Genomic DNA, 18,771 nt, shown 5'->3' with positions numbered 1-18,771 from the left:
AATAAACTACAAGCTACAAGTTACAACTTGTAACTTGTAATTTCCATTAGATTTGCATTGGGCGATCAGCTGATTTACTAATAATATTAGTTTGTACTTTATTATGAAATGGGCCCCAGATGGGTTTCGTAGAAAGTATGTTGACATTTAACACGATACAAATTACAGTTGACATGAATAATATCACGGCCACCTTTAACTACAGGCCACGGCCTGGTAGAATTGGCAACGTCGCAAGTGGTGTTTTGAAAACCGAAACAATATGAATTAAAAATCTATAGCTGTACATTTTAAGTGGAGTCAATACTGACATGGTCCAGTAACCAATCTTTCGTAAATACAAAATTCAAAATACCATTCGCTGCTTTCAAACAAAACAGCTGTTACGTTACAACACCACTTGCGACGTTGCCACTTGCGACATTGCCACTTGTGACGTTGCCACTTCGAAGGCCGTGGCCTGGAGTTAAAGGTGGCCGTGCTTGCGACGCGACGTTGCCAATTCTACCAGACCGCGGCCTGTAGTTAAAGGCGGCCGTGGCTACCATCGTCCGTGACTCCGTATCCATCCATCCAATCGTCCAATCCGTATCGAATCAAACAGAAGGAAGAACGGAAGAACCAACGGAAACCTATCGTATCGAACCGAACCAGAACCATCGGAACCATCGGAACATTCGGAACCATCCAAGGATCCAAGTAAATGTTCAATGTTGTCGACTGTCGAGTGTCATCAATTTGTTTGTTTTTCAATTTAATGTTATAAAATAAAAATATCACAGTCAAAGAAAAAAGTTCATTTAGATAGGCTTGCAGATGCAGTCTGCCTGCAGTCATAGATATTGACTAATGCACTTTGCAATAAGTCAACTAATAATTCAATTCTAGTTTTGTTTGAGACATTGTAATGCTGTAAATTAAATTACTATGGCAATCCTTCATACAATATTTGCTGTCCATTTGCTATTATTTATTGGATCTTGTTGTTGTAGAATACACAAACTAGATATAAAGGTAGGTGGCCATTTATTTATATATTTGCTAACCTATTTACTAAGTTTTTACAGCTCCAATACTTTATATTTGGTGTAAAAATAAACATAGGTTACTCAATAATGAAGACTCTTAATACCTAGGCTAGTTTACTAAATTATATTTTAAGTGCATAAGTTAATATAAGTTCGACTATTTTAACTTAGGCTATGCCTAGGGCCAGGGCTTGCCATTTTACCATTTACCATCCGTTGTCTTCTCCACAATCCAGGGATCGGGAATCATGGAGGGTACAGTTTCTTAACTGGGCTATGCTAATATTGATTGAAACTATCGATTCGATTAGTAAAGCACGGGTCACACTAGGCTGCTCGCCAGTGATCAGCAGGGCTGCTTGTCAGCCACTGGTGATCGCGATATTAACGATGTGTGAGAAGGAAAAGAACAGCTTTGAGGATTTGTAACAAATCACTGTAAGCTACTTATTTGATGTTCTTACTTCTATAAAGAAACGTCCCACAAGATATTGATTCTTTACTATCACTTGTACCATCAAGGCATTGGAAGTAATTATTTTTCCAGTTTAAGCCTGAGGTTTAATCTGAGGTTAAAATATAGTCTTAACCACGATCATCAGAGTTAATATAGATTTGGGGAAAGCAGCCCTTTTGGAATAAGTCCGATAAGTACAAATAACACATTGAGATTGAGAGGAAAACTTTTTGGTTATACCTAGGCCTATTTATATTCTCCTGTAACTAACAAAATGTTAATGGAATTTAAAGAGATATAAATGATATATTTCATTATTTAGCATTTGGTTGATGTTTTTCTCCGATATTTATTGATATTTTGACTACCAAATAACTTACATCTTGCTTGTTTTTAAAAAAATCGACAACCAGTAATGTTACCTCTGCTGGTGTAGCATGTTTCCACCTTGTCAAGTGAAAGATGGCCATCAACAGGAGTTAACTCACTTGCAATATTGCCAACCACACACACAAAATAGTTGTTAATTTCATCAGGGCTATTCACTCATGCAAGATCCAAAGGTTTCCTTGACAAAGTTTGTTGGCAATGCTCCAGGATAAGAAACAATTTTGCCTATCAGCGATGTAGCCATTACTACGATCGTTAACTGGCCTACCTCAGCAAAATCGCATAAGTTAAAACCTCTTCTGTGGTAGACAAAACATTTCAAATTATTGCATTAGGGCTAACTTAGGGATTCCCTTTAAAACCAATGAAGAGCATTTGCACTTAAATTATTTAAATTAGTTAACTTAAATTGATGAAACTTGAAAGCTAGGAATTAAATTTAACCTTGCAAATAAATAATTGGATGAATTTATTGGTATTTTTTTAGATGTTTGATAACTGTGTTACATGTCAACTAACTCTCCTACGTCCATGCAACATCAAAACTGTAGCTGGAGCAGCCAGGCATTAATTCACTAGCATCTGTTTTTTCATTTTACTTACTGACGTTAAGCTTCTGTTTGCTCATATTCAGTATATTAATCTCATTGTTTCAGAATGATGAAAGGAAGTATATTGCTCTTAGCACTTTTGGATTTTACAAAGAAGGCATCTTGGATGTTAAGCTTTCGATGTTTAAAGGAACGCCTCAAATAAAAGAAACTGACATTGTAAGTAGATTGTAAAGAATAAAAAGTGTTTAGGCTACCAGTTAAGATTTTAAAAAGTTGTATTCTTAGGCTATTTAACATTACCTAAACTAACTTCTACTATTGTATTCCAACACTTACTCTCTCTCTTAACTTAGGATTTAGTAACTTAAAACCCAATATTAACTTAAAGGGTATTCAACTTTGATTAACCCTTTGAGTGCCAACGTCCGGGGAACCGGACGTTTTTAAAACGAGCCAAAAGTGCCGACGTCCGGCCGACCGGACGTTTTTAGAACGAGCCAAAAGTGCCAACGTCCGGCTGACCGGACGTTTCGTAATGATCGAACAGTTGTCATAACAACCGAATGAATACTCGGATTCTTTTAACCCATATATTAACATTGAGTCGAAAGTTACTAGATGCGATACATCGATTTTCGTTGGTCGAAATATCGAAAATTCGATTTTTACGAAATTTTAACCTAAAAATCGCCAGATCGCGCTCGGCATTTTTAGCGCGACCTTCGGGAAAAATCATCGGCATTTTTTTAGCGTTACTTTTATTTCTCGCCTGGCACTCTAAGGGTTAATATATTATTTTGGATGCACTAACAGCATTGGTATGATATCAACAATGTTTCAAAAATGCAAATGTAATTTTCTCTAGAGTTTGAAATATTCATATCACTTGAAATTCTTGCTCTATTTTTGCCTATTTTACACACACAATTGTCGACAGTACGGATTCAGCGTGGATCGGACTATGAATGATGCCATGAACCCGTATCTGGACATACACCAGGAGCACTGTCTGCTGGAGTCTCCGGTGCTGCAGTCGTCAAGCGCCGACGCCGTACTGTTAACACTAGACCTAAAGAGTAGACAGTTGCGGGTAAACTGCAGTAAGCAGCTGCGGTACCTGCACATCTACAAGAACCGCTCGTCCATCCCACCACTGCGGCTCAAGCGAGACTCACTCAGTGACCAAAGTCTCATGCTCACACGCAGGAAGAGGGATCAGCGTAAGTATTATGTTGTTTCTTATACAAAAATATAGGTAATTTAGCCTACACCTAAACAAACTACAAACCTTTACAGTTGTAAGTGGATGGCTCAGTTGGTTGCGACAGACAACAAAATAATATTAATAGAAGGTTAATTAGCAATTTGCTATAGGAATGGTCCTAGATTATGAACATAACCTAACATTACTTGTTCTGCATATTAAAGTTATATCTTGTTATGCCTGTTTTTTTGGAAACCTAAACCTTATTTTGTATTAAAATTCATGAGCTATGTTTACAAATAACTTTTAATATACCTTGGAAATTTAGAAACAAACCTTAAAACACAGTAAGATAGGTGAACTGAAAAAGCACCCAGGGTAAGAAATACTATGTGGTCTAATAAGAAGCTAATGCACAATGTAATTTTCAGAAGAGAAAGAGCAAAAGATGACAGTTCCAGGAGAGCAGTCTTCCTGCGCTGATTTACAGATTCCGATTGTTTACGATAAGAATCGTGGCGTTTACAACACTAGTGTAAGTTTGAATGAATATCTTACTAATATTTTGTAGAACTTTTTTTGAACATTTTAACAAATAAAGAGGGTTATAAATGTTCTTAAATTGTTTGCTATACAAACGCTATGATGTAATAGCATTGATAAATTAAAATATAGATACACTACTCAATTTACTGTAATACTAAATTATCGGCAATTTGTTGGTTTCAATTCTGCCTAATATATTTTCCAGTTTGTCATCTACGTAGCGACTGAAGCTGAAGAGGGATTGTACAACCTCTACTTCCACAGCTGTCCTAACTACGGTAGTTCTCCCGTCTCGCTGGACTTCACGGTATGTATTTTTGACATATTTATAGCATAATGCAATATTTGGTTGAATAATTAACCAATAACTAACATATACAGATTGATTCATTTAGACATAGTTATTTTTAATTTGTAGGGGGTTATAAAATATTTTCAATTTGGCCACGGTTGAATAATTTTTTAGTCAAATTTGTACGTAATTTGTTATGCTATAAAATGTATTGAAATTTGAAGGTTTTGAGGAGCCATGAATAATTTATCCCGTACCGAAATGCCAGTAGGCTATAGTGATTTTGCAATCTATTTTCATAGATGGAGATAGAAGAGAACAACAAAGGCAATTACCTCTCGGCTGGGGAAATGCCTCTACCAGCTCTTTACACGATGATGTCCATTCTGTTCTTTCTGTCGGGTTGTTTCTGGGTGTTCATTTTAGTTAAGAGCAAGTAAGTATGAATAAGTAAGTCTTTTTAGCATTGACGTTAAGATACTAAATCAAATCAAATCTATTAATTTTGTTCATAAAATATAACATGAACTGTGTCATAAAATACAAGTGAAAACAATAAAACAGTTACACCAAGAAAATAAAGATGCTGTGCAACTATCTCCTGTAAGATGCCCTATATAAAATACTATGCAATTAAGCTAATTTTAATGAGTAACTGGCTTAAAATTGTGCTAAAATACACAACTCTTGGTTCCATTCTGTTTACAAATAATGACAGTAAGCGGCGAGAAGCCTCGTTGCAACATAAATGCAAACTAAGGAGCGATATGCAAAAACGGCCGTTTCTTAAAAAACTTCCCTTGTAGTACTAGAAGAAATAAAACAAAAGCTTACAAAGAAATAGAAAACAAAACCACAATTTTAAAAACTGAGTAACAACACAAACATCATGGTTGCTTAGCAATTCAAATATTGTACAATCTTAATTTTTTTCGATTGAATGTATTAAACCTCTGGTCTGTTACCATCAATCAAATAATGAATTTACTTCGTAATACTATGAAAAAACTGAAGGCTCCGTTGTGGTTATCACTGCCTCATGTTTATATGAAAAATCCAACAAAAGTATCGGAGAAAATAAATTCCATTGCCTCTAGTGGTCGAGAAAAATTACAACTCATAATTGACTTCGATAGAACTTTAACTAAGAGCCATGAAAATGGAATAGTGACAAAAGCTACTTTCTGTCTTCTTGAAAACTATTCCAACGTCAACGAAGAAATAAGGGGTAAGCTGAAACGTAACTTGGAAAAATATCTACCGATTGAAATTGACCCAAAGCTAACTGTAGAGGAGAAAATACCCCACATGGTGAAATGGTGGGAAATGGGAATTGAGTACATGAAAGGCGTTGAATGGGATATTGATGCTGTAGACAAATACGTCAGAAGAAACAGGCAGCCTTTTAGAGATCACACCAAAGAATGTTTGGCCCGATTGCAAAACAACAATGTTCCGGTGTTGGTCTTTTCGGCTGGGATTGGAGAAGTGGTGAAACTGTCTCTGAATCATGAAGGTTTCTTGACAAACAACGTCCACATTGTGTCAAATTTTCTCAGTATAAAGGATGGGAAAATCGCTGGGTGTCAAGGCGATATAATTCACGTCTTCAGCAAAAACGCAAAACTTATCCAGAACAAAACTTGCTACTCAGAGTTTTATGGGCGCAGTAATATCATTGTACTTGGAGATTCAGTCGGAGATGCTAAAATGGCAGATGGTTTACCTCATGACACTGTTCTCAAGATTGGGTTCCTCAATGATCATATCGAAGAGGCTCTAGAACAGTACAAAGAACTGTTTGACATTGTGTTGGCTGATGACCAAACCATGGATGTTCTGCTGAATATTCTCAAACAAACTCTGTAGTAGCTTTGTCATGAAATCTTGAATACATTTTGTTTTCTAAACCAACTGCTGTATAACTCAATAGGTGAAATGTAAACTAAGTTTTTTACAAACAAAAATTAAGGACATTTGAGGCTGTAGCTGCTAAACGGGCCTATCTCAAAAACTGATGTTTTGAAATAATCGCTGATAAAAGTTTAGAGGTTATGTTTGGCTGTCTGCATTGGCAGTCGTCTAAGCTTGAAGGGCCTGGTGACACCAGCTGGCTTTCAGAGTTATACCAACCAAACAAACTGAAATACACCATTCCAAGTGATCAAAGCTTATACTAGAAGACATTAGGAAGCGAAATAGCAAATCTAAAAAAATCGCAAAATAATAGTTAATCTATAAGGGCCCCATCTCGACTTAGACCCCTTTAGCAGCTACAGCCTCATTTATTTTGTGTTGTGTGATGATTTCTTTGAATTAACAAGAGCAACTTTGGTCGTAAAAAAAATGACAAGGTTCTGGTGATAGTGGTGAAATTAGACTATGGAATATAAGAAACATAAGTGCTTAAAACCACAAGCATGAAATAGTGTTTCCAAAGAACTTTGTACATATTTACCCTAAGCAAGCAGACTTAAAAATAAGTATTGGGTGTACTGTCATGAATGAAATGTTGTTTTTTATTATACTAAAATATCCCCTGATAAGTGAAATAAATCACTGAATGTGAAAGTTTCTGACTACTCTCATGTTAAACTGTTGAAATAACTTGTAAATTCATATCTTTGCACAGACACCCTGTTTACAAGATCCACTATTTGATGGCAGTCCTGGTATACCTCAAGTCTTTGTCTCTCATGTTCCACTCCATCAATTATCACTTCATCCAGATTAGAGGAGAGCATGTTGCGGCCTGGGCTATTCTCTACTACATCACTCATTTGTGAGTAATTCACTTTTAAACATTTTACTATTTCACAGTGTGCAATAAGAATTGTTTGTATTTAAATTTTCTAAACTTTTTACACACAATTGGTAAATTTTAGTATCGATACACCTTTCAGATATGTTGTTTTATGTAAGTTTTTTGAGTTATAGGTTTTCTGTTATACTGATCCCACCAGGTTAGTTAGGTTAGGTAAAAAAAATTTTAAATGAAAGTATGTCTACTTTGTTATGTAAAAAAACGTAACCTAACCTGGTGTGGTCAATAGAACAGTAATAACCTGATGTGGTCGCTATAACCTTTGACTATTAATACAATAGCCAATGGTATAACAGAAAAGTACAGAGTTTAATTTATAACATTGACATAAAGTAAGAAGTCTCTTCTTTGCATTCAACTTATAATAAATTACATCAGAGAGATTTTTTTAATTTATTAAAAACTCTTGGTGTATGCAAATTTATAGCTGTCTAATATAAACAAATTTTGACTACTTAACCTGTCAAAAGTAAGCTAGAGGCATGGAGAATAAATCTAGTAGAATCATATTTTGAAACGTCCTTAAGAGATTAGCAAAGTCTAGTGTGGGTTTAAACTAAACCAATTCCTAAGCAGTAACACTTCCTTTGAAACACAATTGAAAATACAGCCCTAAAGCTAATCTAAGATTGAAATTTAATAGTTATTTTCTGGTTTCAGATTGAAAGGATCGGTTCTATTCATCACGATTGTACTTATTGGTACTGGATGGACGTTTATAAAACACATTCTATCTGACAAAGATAAAAAGATATTCATGATCGTCATACCATTACAGGTTGGTTATTGGTTTGTCCTAAGCTTGTCAATTTTTATTTTGCTATTATTTTGCTATTGGAAACGGACACTTTTGAATCACGCGTTTCTCTGCAACTGTTAGAGTGAGAAACTCGGATTTAAGGTTATTCAGCTCCCCATCCAATGCTATTTAGTCGCCATCATGCCACTGTGGATGAAAGATCATTGCATGTTGGCATACGATGTTTTTTTTAAAGTGGTGAGTAAACTGAAACTCAACGTGGTTGGTCAAGAGTGGAAACTCAACGATGTTTTAGACATTACTTTTGTATTGGTCGTCATGGTGAACTTCCGAGTCAGAATACAATTTTAAGGTGGGCTTCTTATTTAGAACTAAAGAGTCAGTTATGCAATCAGAAACACCTGGAATACAGTTTAGTGTGCTGTAAAAAATGAGGGATTTATGAGCCATCATTCTTTGAAGAAAAGAACTCCAGTCACCGTTAATTATTTTGCACAATAAGAGACGTTTTCATTCCCGAACATAAAGGGTAGAAAATCTGCACCAAGAACATATAGTTTCAACAAGATGGGGCAACTGCTTACAAGGCCAATACGTGTGGCTGGGCGTGTGGTCTCATGGTTTGGTGATGTTGTGTGACTACCGTCTTCACCGGACTTGTCAATGAATGACTTTTTGGTGTGGAGTCACATGAAGACAGGTTAAAAAAAAAACAAACATGTACTCTGGAACAACTGAAGGCAACAATCGGGAGCCAAATTAAACGAATTAATGGATAGTTTACTGAACAGTGTAACATTTTTGAGCAAGCTTGAAATGTATATCCGTTTCAATGGCCGCAATTTGAGCAAGTTGGATTTTCAAAACTTAAAATAAGGTATTTTATTTAGTAAATGGCATAACTTTTCCTTAATTTTGATGTCTTTCTATGCTTAAAATTTTAAGAGCAATAGCTTATTTAAATCCATCCGTTTCCCGTGGACCACCCTGTTTATTACTATTTTGCGTGATAATTTGTAAAATTGTTGTAAACTACAGCTCAGTTTATACAACGGTTTTGTGGACGGTTGGGGATCTCAAGGGTGCATGATGATTTAATATAAAGACAAGAAGGGTGATTTTCTCCTAACCTAACTATGTTACAAGTGGAATATCATCGAATGAAAAGTATATACATGTTTTTAAAGTAGTCAAACTTAATTCCCTTCCTAGTTATTTATTCCTTCCAACTTTTCTTCTTTATTTTCTTTGGATTTACTGATTATTTTCAAATTGAGTTAAAAACATCGCTTTCAACAAAAGTTTTATGTGGGTCTAATGTTTAAAAAATATGCTATAGGTACAGTACATTATTGCATTTATTTGTTAAGATTTCTCATAACGCATGTTAGCTTTTAGGATAAGAAGTAGGCTTAAATAAATATGATGAATGTAGTTTTTCTTAAATATCAACATCCTCTATTTGTTATTAAGACTGCAGTGTTTCAAAGTACCTTGCATCAAATTTAGTGTTTATGTACAATTTTGAGTTTCCTGTAAATCAAGGAAAATTCCTTCAATTAAGTCCTTAATACAAAATTCTATTTAATACAAAGTGTAATAATAATTTTCCTTATTTGGCAGTGTTTTTGTAAAAAAATTTACCGTAGTGATTTTTGGAAAATATAGTTTGGAAAATATAATTAAATCAAGTTAAAAGCCTAATTTTTTATTCAGTTAACACGTTCACTGCGCATTACGAGTAATCTCGTCACCACTGCCGCTTTCCAGTGACCCGCGACGAGTATACTACAAACTATTGTTCCAATGTGAGGTTAGCGTTTTGCTTGCCGCTTATTGTACCAGAATATATCTGAAATACCGGTAATTCGTTTTCAGATCCGACTATTTTATAGATGGTAGGGATTGTTACAAATTTATTGTAGTGTGAAGGATTGGATCTAATGACATGCAATGGAATAACGATAATGAATATACTGTAGCATTGTGGAAGGAACCTAATCTCAAAATAGTGGTTGACCGTTTTTTTGTGATATTTTTTATGGTGTATCTGGGTTCTTCACCTCTGCTTTTTCCCTCCATTTGGCAACACTGAGGGCTGGCTAGCAGTATTGTTTTGTGTTATCTGTTGGGTTCTTTTAAAAGTATGTGCACAACGTCTGGGACGCAATATATGCCTTTCATTTGGATTAAACTAAATTTAAACGTTTTTGCGCACTCATCCTCGCAGCGCATTAGCTGTTTACACCACCAGCTATTGCAAAACCGCATTAAACGTGTTAAAATTCAAATATTCTAGAAAATCATAAACTATACTTGAATTACTTATCTTAGAATTGTCCTTTTGAAATCTCACTGAAATTATTATCATAAAAAAAATTACCTAGGAACAACCAGGCCTTTTGGGAAATGGCACACGTACCTACCTGATATTAAACAAGCATCACAGCATATCTTTTAATTTATCAACATTGGATAAAAAATCATGCTGTATGAATTTTTTTCCAGCATAACTTATTTGTAAGAAAGTTGATTACATAGTAGAGGGCCGTATTTAATTTTACTTTTACAATAAGTATGCCCATGCTGGGCATGTTTGGTGAATACACATATTGTTTTAGGTACTAGCAAACGTAGCAAAAATAATAATTGAGGAGTCCGAGGAAGGAGACGTGGAACACAAGACATGGCTGGACGTGTTCATGTTGGTAGACCTGCTCTGTTGTGGTGCCATTCTCTTCCCCGTCGTCTGGTGAGTGGTAATAAAGTATTGAAATTTAAATTCAAACTGTTGACAATTAACTGTAAATCACATCTCGGTTCTATCCTTCAATATTGATATAATTACACATTCCAGTCCCATGTTAAAGTTGTTAGTTAACCAAACTTTAAATGAAAATGAACATCGAATTGTGTTACTCATTCATTGACAGATTGAGCTAATATCAATCACCAATTTATGTCTCCAAAGATTGTAGATACATCATCATTGTCACTTGTGATCACGGTGAAAGTTTAGACAAATTCTGAACCGTAAAAATCTCAAATTAAATGTAATCCCTCCTGAAAATCGGTTACATATATTTCCGTCCATTTTAGGACCCATCCATTCCTAATGACCACATCCACGTTACCAAGTGGTACGCAAAGTATTTTTTTCTTGAGATGTGGTAGGCCAGTAAAAAGGTTGGGTAACAATGGACCATATAATAGTAGTTTTCATTACTAGACTGGAAAGTGACTCATTGCGGGGAGAGATGGCATTTTCGCGCGAGGCGAAGCCGAGCGCTGGAAACGCCATCGTGCCCCGCAATGACACTTTCGAGGCGAGTATTGAACATTATTTTTCATTACGATACCGAAAACTTATAAAAACATGAAAATTTTCGTTTATTTAACTTAGTATTAAGAGAAAAAACCGAACTAATGAAAAAAAAACTCAACTCTGAATTATTAATAAGTGCACGGAAAAAACTCATAACGCTAACTTTCCGTGTGTATGTACCTCGACATAAGCACGGAAACTTAACGTTATGAGTTTTTTCCGTGCACTTATTAATAATTGCATGGCCAATAGTTTGAGGAAAAACAGACTATTTTGGGTAAAAAAAAGTATCTTTATTAAATTAACTACAGAACAAGCTGATGAATAAACAAATAAAGAAAGAGACCTTTGATGATTACATAGGATCAACACGCTGATAAATCTTTATTAATGAAAATGAAAATGTATGTTAAAGTCGCAGTTTTGATTTTCACTTATGTTTAACATTTTTTGTGGTAGCTTTAGGTTTTTTCTCATTTCTGCAACATTGACTTCCGAGTGTGTTCCATCAACTTTATTATTTTCTTGAATGAAATTGCGATTTTGCACAGTATCTTCTTCTGATGAAATTACATCGTCGATTGTAAAATATTATTTTGAAACCAGATTCACCTCTTCATCATTGTTAGAAATGTTATTGAGTGGCAGTGAATCCAAAGAGGAATTGTTGTAATTTGAAATTGAATTAGTAATGTCTCTGATTGGAAGTAAATTCAAAGAGGAATTGTTTTGATTTGAGATTGAAGTACTTGGTTTTGAAAAAAGTTTTTTAGACACATCAATTTTTCTATTTATGGACTCCTCAATGTAACCTTCAGCAACGGTTGCACTTTTCCAGCCTCCGTGCCTCTTGAGTGTGAGTAAATCCGCTCCCCCTTCCACCAGCATTGACGCGGATGTGCGTCGAATAGCATGACCTGTGTAGGATTCAGGCTGTTCTAGCTTAAGGTACTGGGCGACCTTTTTGGGAACATCCGAAATCGTGCCTTGCCTGAAGCCAACAAAAAGTCTAGGGCTCGTCATTTTTGATGGGCGTAAAGACAAATATTTACGTACTAGCTGGCAGGGTTGATACGTACATTCATCGTCTGTAATGATGAAACTTCTGCTAGCATGTGTTTTACCATCTCTCAATGTAACCTTAATGAAACTGCCATAATCTTTTACGTCATTTATGCTAAGGCGTAATAGATCATCTCGCCTAAGGGCTCCAAAAATGCCAAACGTCAAAATTACTTTACTTAACAACCATTCTTTGTCGGGAGCGTTGATCATGAACTGAGAAATTTGATCAGATGTAAAAACATTCGCTTTTTTAGGTTTGAAACCAACAGACTTTTTCTTTAAAAATGCAACTGTTTTTGGAAATTTTAAATTTCCAAGATTTTCTTTTACTTTTAAGACATTTTTAACCATTGAATACTTGCTCCACAAGGTGCTAGGTTTCATAGTTTTCGACAGTTCTGACATATAGACTAGAAGTATGTCATCATTAACCTGGCTAGGTTTAATGTTTTCTTTTTGACACCAAGTACAAAGCTTATCGTATTCATTTTCGTATCTTAAACGCGACACATCAGGCAATAATTCGTTTGTTACACTTACCGCTCTGTTCATCAAAGTTTCAGGAATATTATCCATATTAGTACACATAGTTCAAAGAATCTATCTCAACAAACATAACCTAACTGACAATGTCAATATATAAGCGAGGAATGTGTTTTCAACAACAATACAATCAGCTGATCTGACTGCACCGCAAAATCCCATAGCGGTTACTTTCCGTGCAGTACATACGCACGGAAAGTTAACGTTATGTAACTTTTCCGTGAAGTAGCGGGAATTACCTATTTTCTTATCTCATTTTACGTTTAGAAAGTGTACTTTCGTGTGTAGAGTAATGAAAATGGGATTTATATTTCAGTATGCAAAAGTCAATAGTTCTATTGATCTTGAGAAGCCATACAATATTTTTAAGTTATGGATTTCCTTGTACCTAATGAATATTTTCAATCTCTTTATGACTTATCGCTTGTACTAAATGGCAATAATGAGAACCCTTTGATTTTGTTACTAATATTTTAGTAACAATAGACCTTTTTTAGCATTTTAAAATGTTTTGTTTTGTTGCAGGTCAATCAGGCATTTACAGGAAGCATCCCACACTGACGGCAAAGCTGCCATTAATCTCCGAAAGCTCAAGCTATTCAGGCACTTCTACGTGATGATCGTGTGCTACATATACTTCACTCGAATAATTGTCTACTTATTACAGGTTGGATTGGTAGTCTTTTAAGTTTACTGTTTGTTCTTGAAAACAATTATGTCTCAGTTGACAGATTTTAAATATGAATTGTGTTTAATTGTTTGAAAATGTAGCAGTGTTTACATTTGGAAGTTAAGAGTTCCATAAGCTCAGCAAATACATAATTAATTTACTGTAGGCCACTTCTTTGGTGTAACTGTTAGATTCTAGAAACTTAAATGATATTGTTTGTTAATTTCAGATGACAGTGTCATTTCAGTATGAGTGGCTGGATGAAATGTTTAGGGAGATGGTTACTTATGTATTCTTTGTCATGACGGGTTACAAATTCCGACCGGCTTCAGCAAACCCATACTTCCAAGTCACCAATGAAGATGAGGAAGATCCTGATGACGAAATGGATGTTGTGTACGTATCATATGATTCATAAAATAATTTATTCATTGTTATTATTTTTAAAATGTCCAGTTTACTTGGGAAAGATATTGTTTCAACCATTGCACGGTAGCTTAATGGCAACATTTTGGGCTGACAAATCAAACATTGCTAGTTTCGTTACAGTCATTTCATCTCTGCGGCCAGCTGGCCTTCACGGGCAACGTGACTTACGTTGTATGTACTTCACTGTCTGGCTGAACACCGTGTAGTACATCAGTAGTCTATAGTAATGTTAAAAAATGGTATCAGCAATCTGACACATACTTTCTCCCTTTATCTCCTCAACCCTTATGAAGGTTAAGCAATGCGAGTCACTATGATATTTTAAGGGGAAAATCACAAAATCTGCAATAACTTTTGAACCGTGATTTCTACAGAGAGTAAAAAGAGTTAGAGTTAAAAAGGCTATAAGCTACTAATTTTAATAAAAATTGTTTGGGCCGTTTTTGTAAAATTTTGATTATTCCTTTATTTTATGGGGTTTATAGGAAAAAATCACTATTGAAATTCAAAATTTAAAAAAATGTAAAATGCCTGGAGATAATTTTTTATCAAAATAGTAGCTACACATCCACCACACATACAGACAAACACACACAGATACTTTTTTGGGTTCAGTGGGCCAAAATCGGATATATCCACTCAAAAGTCAAACTTGAAAATTTTGATGAAAACAATTCTTTCTCCATACTATGAATAGGGGATAAAGTAAAAGTGATTTGCCCAAGTTCCATTAGTTTTTTTTTATCTCCTAAATATTGTATTACAAACATACTTTGACCTTTCCTCATCCTTGATTTATGTTACAGAGTCAGTCAATGTGGGGTGAAGGAAGGCCTCAGTAAACTGTCCAGGGTGACGACCTTGGAGGCGACACATGAAGAGAAAGATCTGCTCATCAACAAACGGGAAAGCAGTCACGAATATGATTAAACTATATTTGCAATTTGGTTCAATAACCGAGTTTATTTATGCGTGTGATAGTATTCTCCTAATCCACCTCGTTTGAAAACTTCACACTACTTAATTCCGACTTTGTATTTTTCACACGTTATGTGGGCTGGCAATGTATATACTTTAATTCTTTTTTACTTTTTTGCAATATAATTCAAGTGCACATAGGTTTTAATGCTGGGCTGCAAAATTTTCAGGCTGAGTGTAAAATAATTTGGATGTAGGCCTACCAATATTTGTGACTGTTCACAATAAAAGTTAGAGTTTCTTACTCAGGACAAAAAAAAATATACATAAATAAAATAACTAAAGACCTAACAAAACTTCTGTTGAAATTAATTACAGTGTATCACCTTTGATTATGTTATAGTCCTGACTAAGTTTTAAACATGTTTTTTTTATTTTTATCAGATATATAGCAGTCTACAATGAAAAGCATTGAAATAATAAATCAAAGATAAACGCAGTTAACATCCATCCGAACTATCACATTTTGAAATATTTTATTATATCTAGTTTACTAGGGCCATTTAGTTTTCACTTAACTGGAGAAATTTGTGATTTAGCATCAAAATCTAGTTCTTACTTGATTTTTATTGGAATGAACTACCAGATTTTTACATCTTTGAAGATGAATATCGATATTTTTATCAGAATCGATAAAAATACTAGCAGTTAATAGCAACTCCCGTATAGAAACAACACCACTTCTCATTAAAACATTCTCATGTGGTCTACTGTTCATTTTGTCAAAACATTACATGGTTTTTTGGCAGTATGAACTGTTTTCATTGTCATACTTTTTTTTACTTCTTTATTCTATTGTCATAATATGAATCCAACTTTTTGTTAGAATAAATTGAAAGTCCTTGTAGTTTACGTTCATAATATTGGATAGTATTATTTCGCCATTGGTTTGATGTGACTACTTTTAGTTTATTTTCCTACATTATTATTTCGGCTGATTTTGATAGTGACCATTTTTTTTTTTATGTACATAATATAAGCAATGAGATTAGTAGTTATTTCCAACCACTGTAAGTACATAGGAAGTAAAAAAAAACTATTTACTACATTGTGGAATTTCAGTATGTTTTATCTTTAGGTAGTTTGTTGTGATATTTTCTCTCATCGGATTGTAGTTAAACCTTATAAATAATTATAAAATTAGAATTTTAAACCTAATTAGTAAACGTTTCTGAAATAAGCTGCTTCCGTAGTACTCCTGTTGCTCTCTTTCTCCACTCTAATGAATAAAAAGTCTAGTAATGTTCGCTTAGCTTTTCAAACCAAAGATATTTTCCTTGCTCAGATATTGCATCTGAGTCAGTAGTTTAAATTGTTTTTGAATTAGCCAAGAGCCATTTTAATATTGGTTACACAACAATTCGTGGTTAGGTGAAATAATGTTACTGTTTTACATAACCTATTTTCAACACCTTATGTAAAAACTGTACATTTAACCGGTTTAGACGATTTTAATTTTTTAGAATCCAAAGTATAGATAAGTGCTTCGGGTTGTAAGGAATGAATTAAAATTACAAAAATATGCTTCACATTGTTTTAAAATCTGTTGTATACTATAATATGAATAACTAAAAAAAACTATAGGCCCTATATAAAAAAATATAAGCAAAAAATCAAATATAACGCTAACTCTGCAACTTATTTTATGAAATTGAATACTTTCTTAAAAAATTGTATTAATGGTCTGGGACTTGAAGGATTTTAATCGTATGATAATAAAACCTGGATTTAAAAATGTTTTTATTTAGTAGTTGTATTTTTTTTTCAATTAAGTCTCGACTGAAAAGCAATGTACGCTAGCAACTTTTGTATTATTTTGTACATAGCACATTGTGAAATAAAAATGTTTTGTAATTATTAAATGTTATTCTTCCTATTGTGTCATAAACTGAAATGATAATTCATCCAAAGAACCTTTTTTTATACCCTTAGGAACTATGAACTACAGTAGAGGTTAACTAACACAATCGTAATAAACAAATTGATTGATTATACCAAACAGTTGCTTATTTGCATTAGCAAATTGAAAACAAGTTGGGAAGCTGTTTTAAATGGATTTCTTTATATGAGATTATTTTAATTTCCTAGCTTACAGTTAGTTAGATAATGTTGCTTGCAATATGACAAAAAATATAGTTCATTACACAGGCAAAAGTGACTACCCTTGCTCAAAAGAGTCACTTTTAAGCCCTAGTGAGGTATACTATTTATACATCTTAAACTATTAAAGATATCTTCATGAAATTTGGTATACTGTTAAATGTATCATTGAAGGCAGCGATGTTGTGGGTTCAGATCCTGGTCACTGCCGCTACTTTTTATCAATACACCTCATCCTTGCACTGTACCGGCTCACCCTTTGCTTTGCTGGATATGTTTCACGTACGACTGGGACGGGTGGCGTTGTCCTGTAATCCAGCTACTGGGAGGTCACGAATTGTGGATATTTATAGGGATGCACTGTGGATGCGATGCTCCCTGGTGTGGATTAACGTCCGCATGGGTGAGTACTACGACTATCCGCAGTACTATCCTGATAATTAGACCAATTCGTATATACCAAGGAAAAAATGTGGTTTGGATTCCACTATAAACTGTAGGTCCCTTAGTCGCCAGTTAGCTGTATGGGCTATTAATTAACAGCTGTGTCTTAAGGAATATGTCGGCCTTAGTCACTAACAAGACTACAAGATCGTGCCACTCATCTCCATTCATACTTGGCTTAAAGTACCTACTTTGTATGGTCACCATTTCAAAGAAAAGTATATATAAAAGTATTAAAGTATTAACTTTAAGTACAGAGTAAATACTTTGTTGTACAGAGAACGTTGTTTTTGCTGCAGAATGTGAAAGTAACTTTAACCATCATAGGTCTAATTTAATGGTTGCCTTAGCATGTAGAGTAACGATTTGTCACTAATGATCCAAGATTTCTCTCTGTTCTTTCATTACAGACTGCCATTGCTAGACATCAGTATCTTTAATTTTCTTTAACAAGTTGGAGGTATGACTGTTGTAAAATATTTTATCCCACACAGCCTGCTATTTGTATTTGTGTGATGTTTCGATGTTTGTTGATGCTCGTGTCATGGTTGGATTTTAGATCAATAAAATATGTAGATGGAACCAATATACATATATTGATGGTTGCTTGTTAACCAATGCAGACATTGAAAACTGAATAAAACTAAGAATTTTCTTAAGTGTTTTAATTTAAGAATAGTTTTTACAAAAAAATTACAGCCTGGACAAAGTTTGTGCAAGTGATTAATATCATAGACTGTTTATCTACACTGATATAGAGATATGTACGTCCCATCTTTATATCCTAGATTTGTTTTACAAAATTAATTCACACTAGGCCTAGAGGGTTGTGGCAATATAACTTGGATACAGTCCATTGAAGATTGGTGGAATTCGAACTTATTACCTCGGTGATCGAAGCTTCACTCTCTCTAGCCCTAGATCAGCTGATTACCCTCTTATGTGAATACACTGTTACGTTTGTTTATATTTTACAGAAACTGAAAAATCTGTTAATTTTTAGCTCTATAGCTATTTTTCAATATGGCGTCCAACATAAAAACTGTTCAATGAAAACGAATTTTATTTATTACATCTCTTAAAAATAAATTTACTGTATGCAATTTTATCTTGCATAATATGAAAAGAAACGCTAAATAACAAAAATTATTCGAACCAACAT

The 18,771-nt window shown here is 34.3% G+C and overlaps 1 protein-coding gene across 1 annotated transcript; it reads left to right on the top strand.

Annotated features, from left to right (window-relative positions):
* Window positions 1–716: 716 nt before the first annotated feature.
* Window positions 717–16,927, top strand: LOC128994783 (protein GPR107). The gene is made up of 12 exons (XM_054419552.1): window positions 717–1,014; window positions 2,532–2,645; window positions 3,367–3,649; window positions 4,065–4,168; window positions 4,385–4,486; window positions 4,774–4,907; window positions 7,104–7,253; window positions 7,956–8,073; window positions 10,677–10,807; window positions 13,514–13,655; window positions 13,888–14,054; window positions 14,894–16,927. Exons 1-12 carry the CDS (start codon window positions 928–930, stop codon window positions 15,015–15,017), a joined length of 1,656 nt encoding a protein of 551 aa, XP_054275527.1. The 5' UTR covers window positions 717–927; the 3' UTR covers window positions 15,018–16,927.
* Window positions 16,928–18,771: the final 1,844 nt, after the last annotated feature.

This window comes from Macrosteles quadrilineatus, unplaced genomic scaffold, assembly GCF_028750875.1.
Source record: "Macrosteles quadrilineatus isolate MER2022 unplaced genomic scaffold, UCM_ALF_1.0 Scaffold_5__1_contigs__length_97177068, whole genome shotgun sequence".
NCBI classification, from domain to species: domain Eukaryota; kingdom Metazoa; phylum Arthropoda; class Insecta; order Hemiptera; family Cicadellidae; genus Macrosteles; species Macrosteles quadrilineatus.
This window is presented reverse-complemented; position numbering and strand designations above follow the sequence as displayed.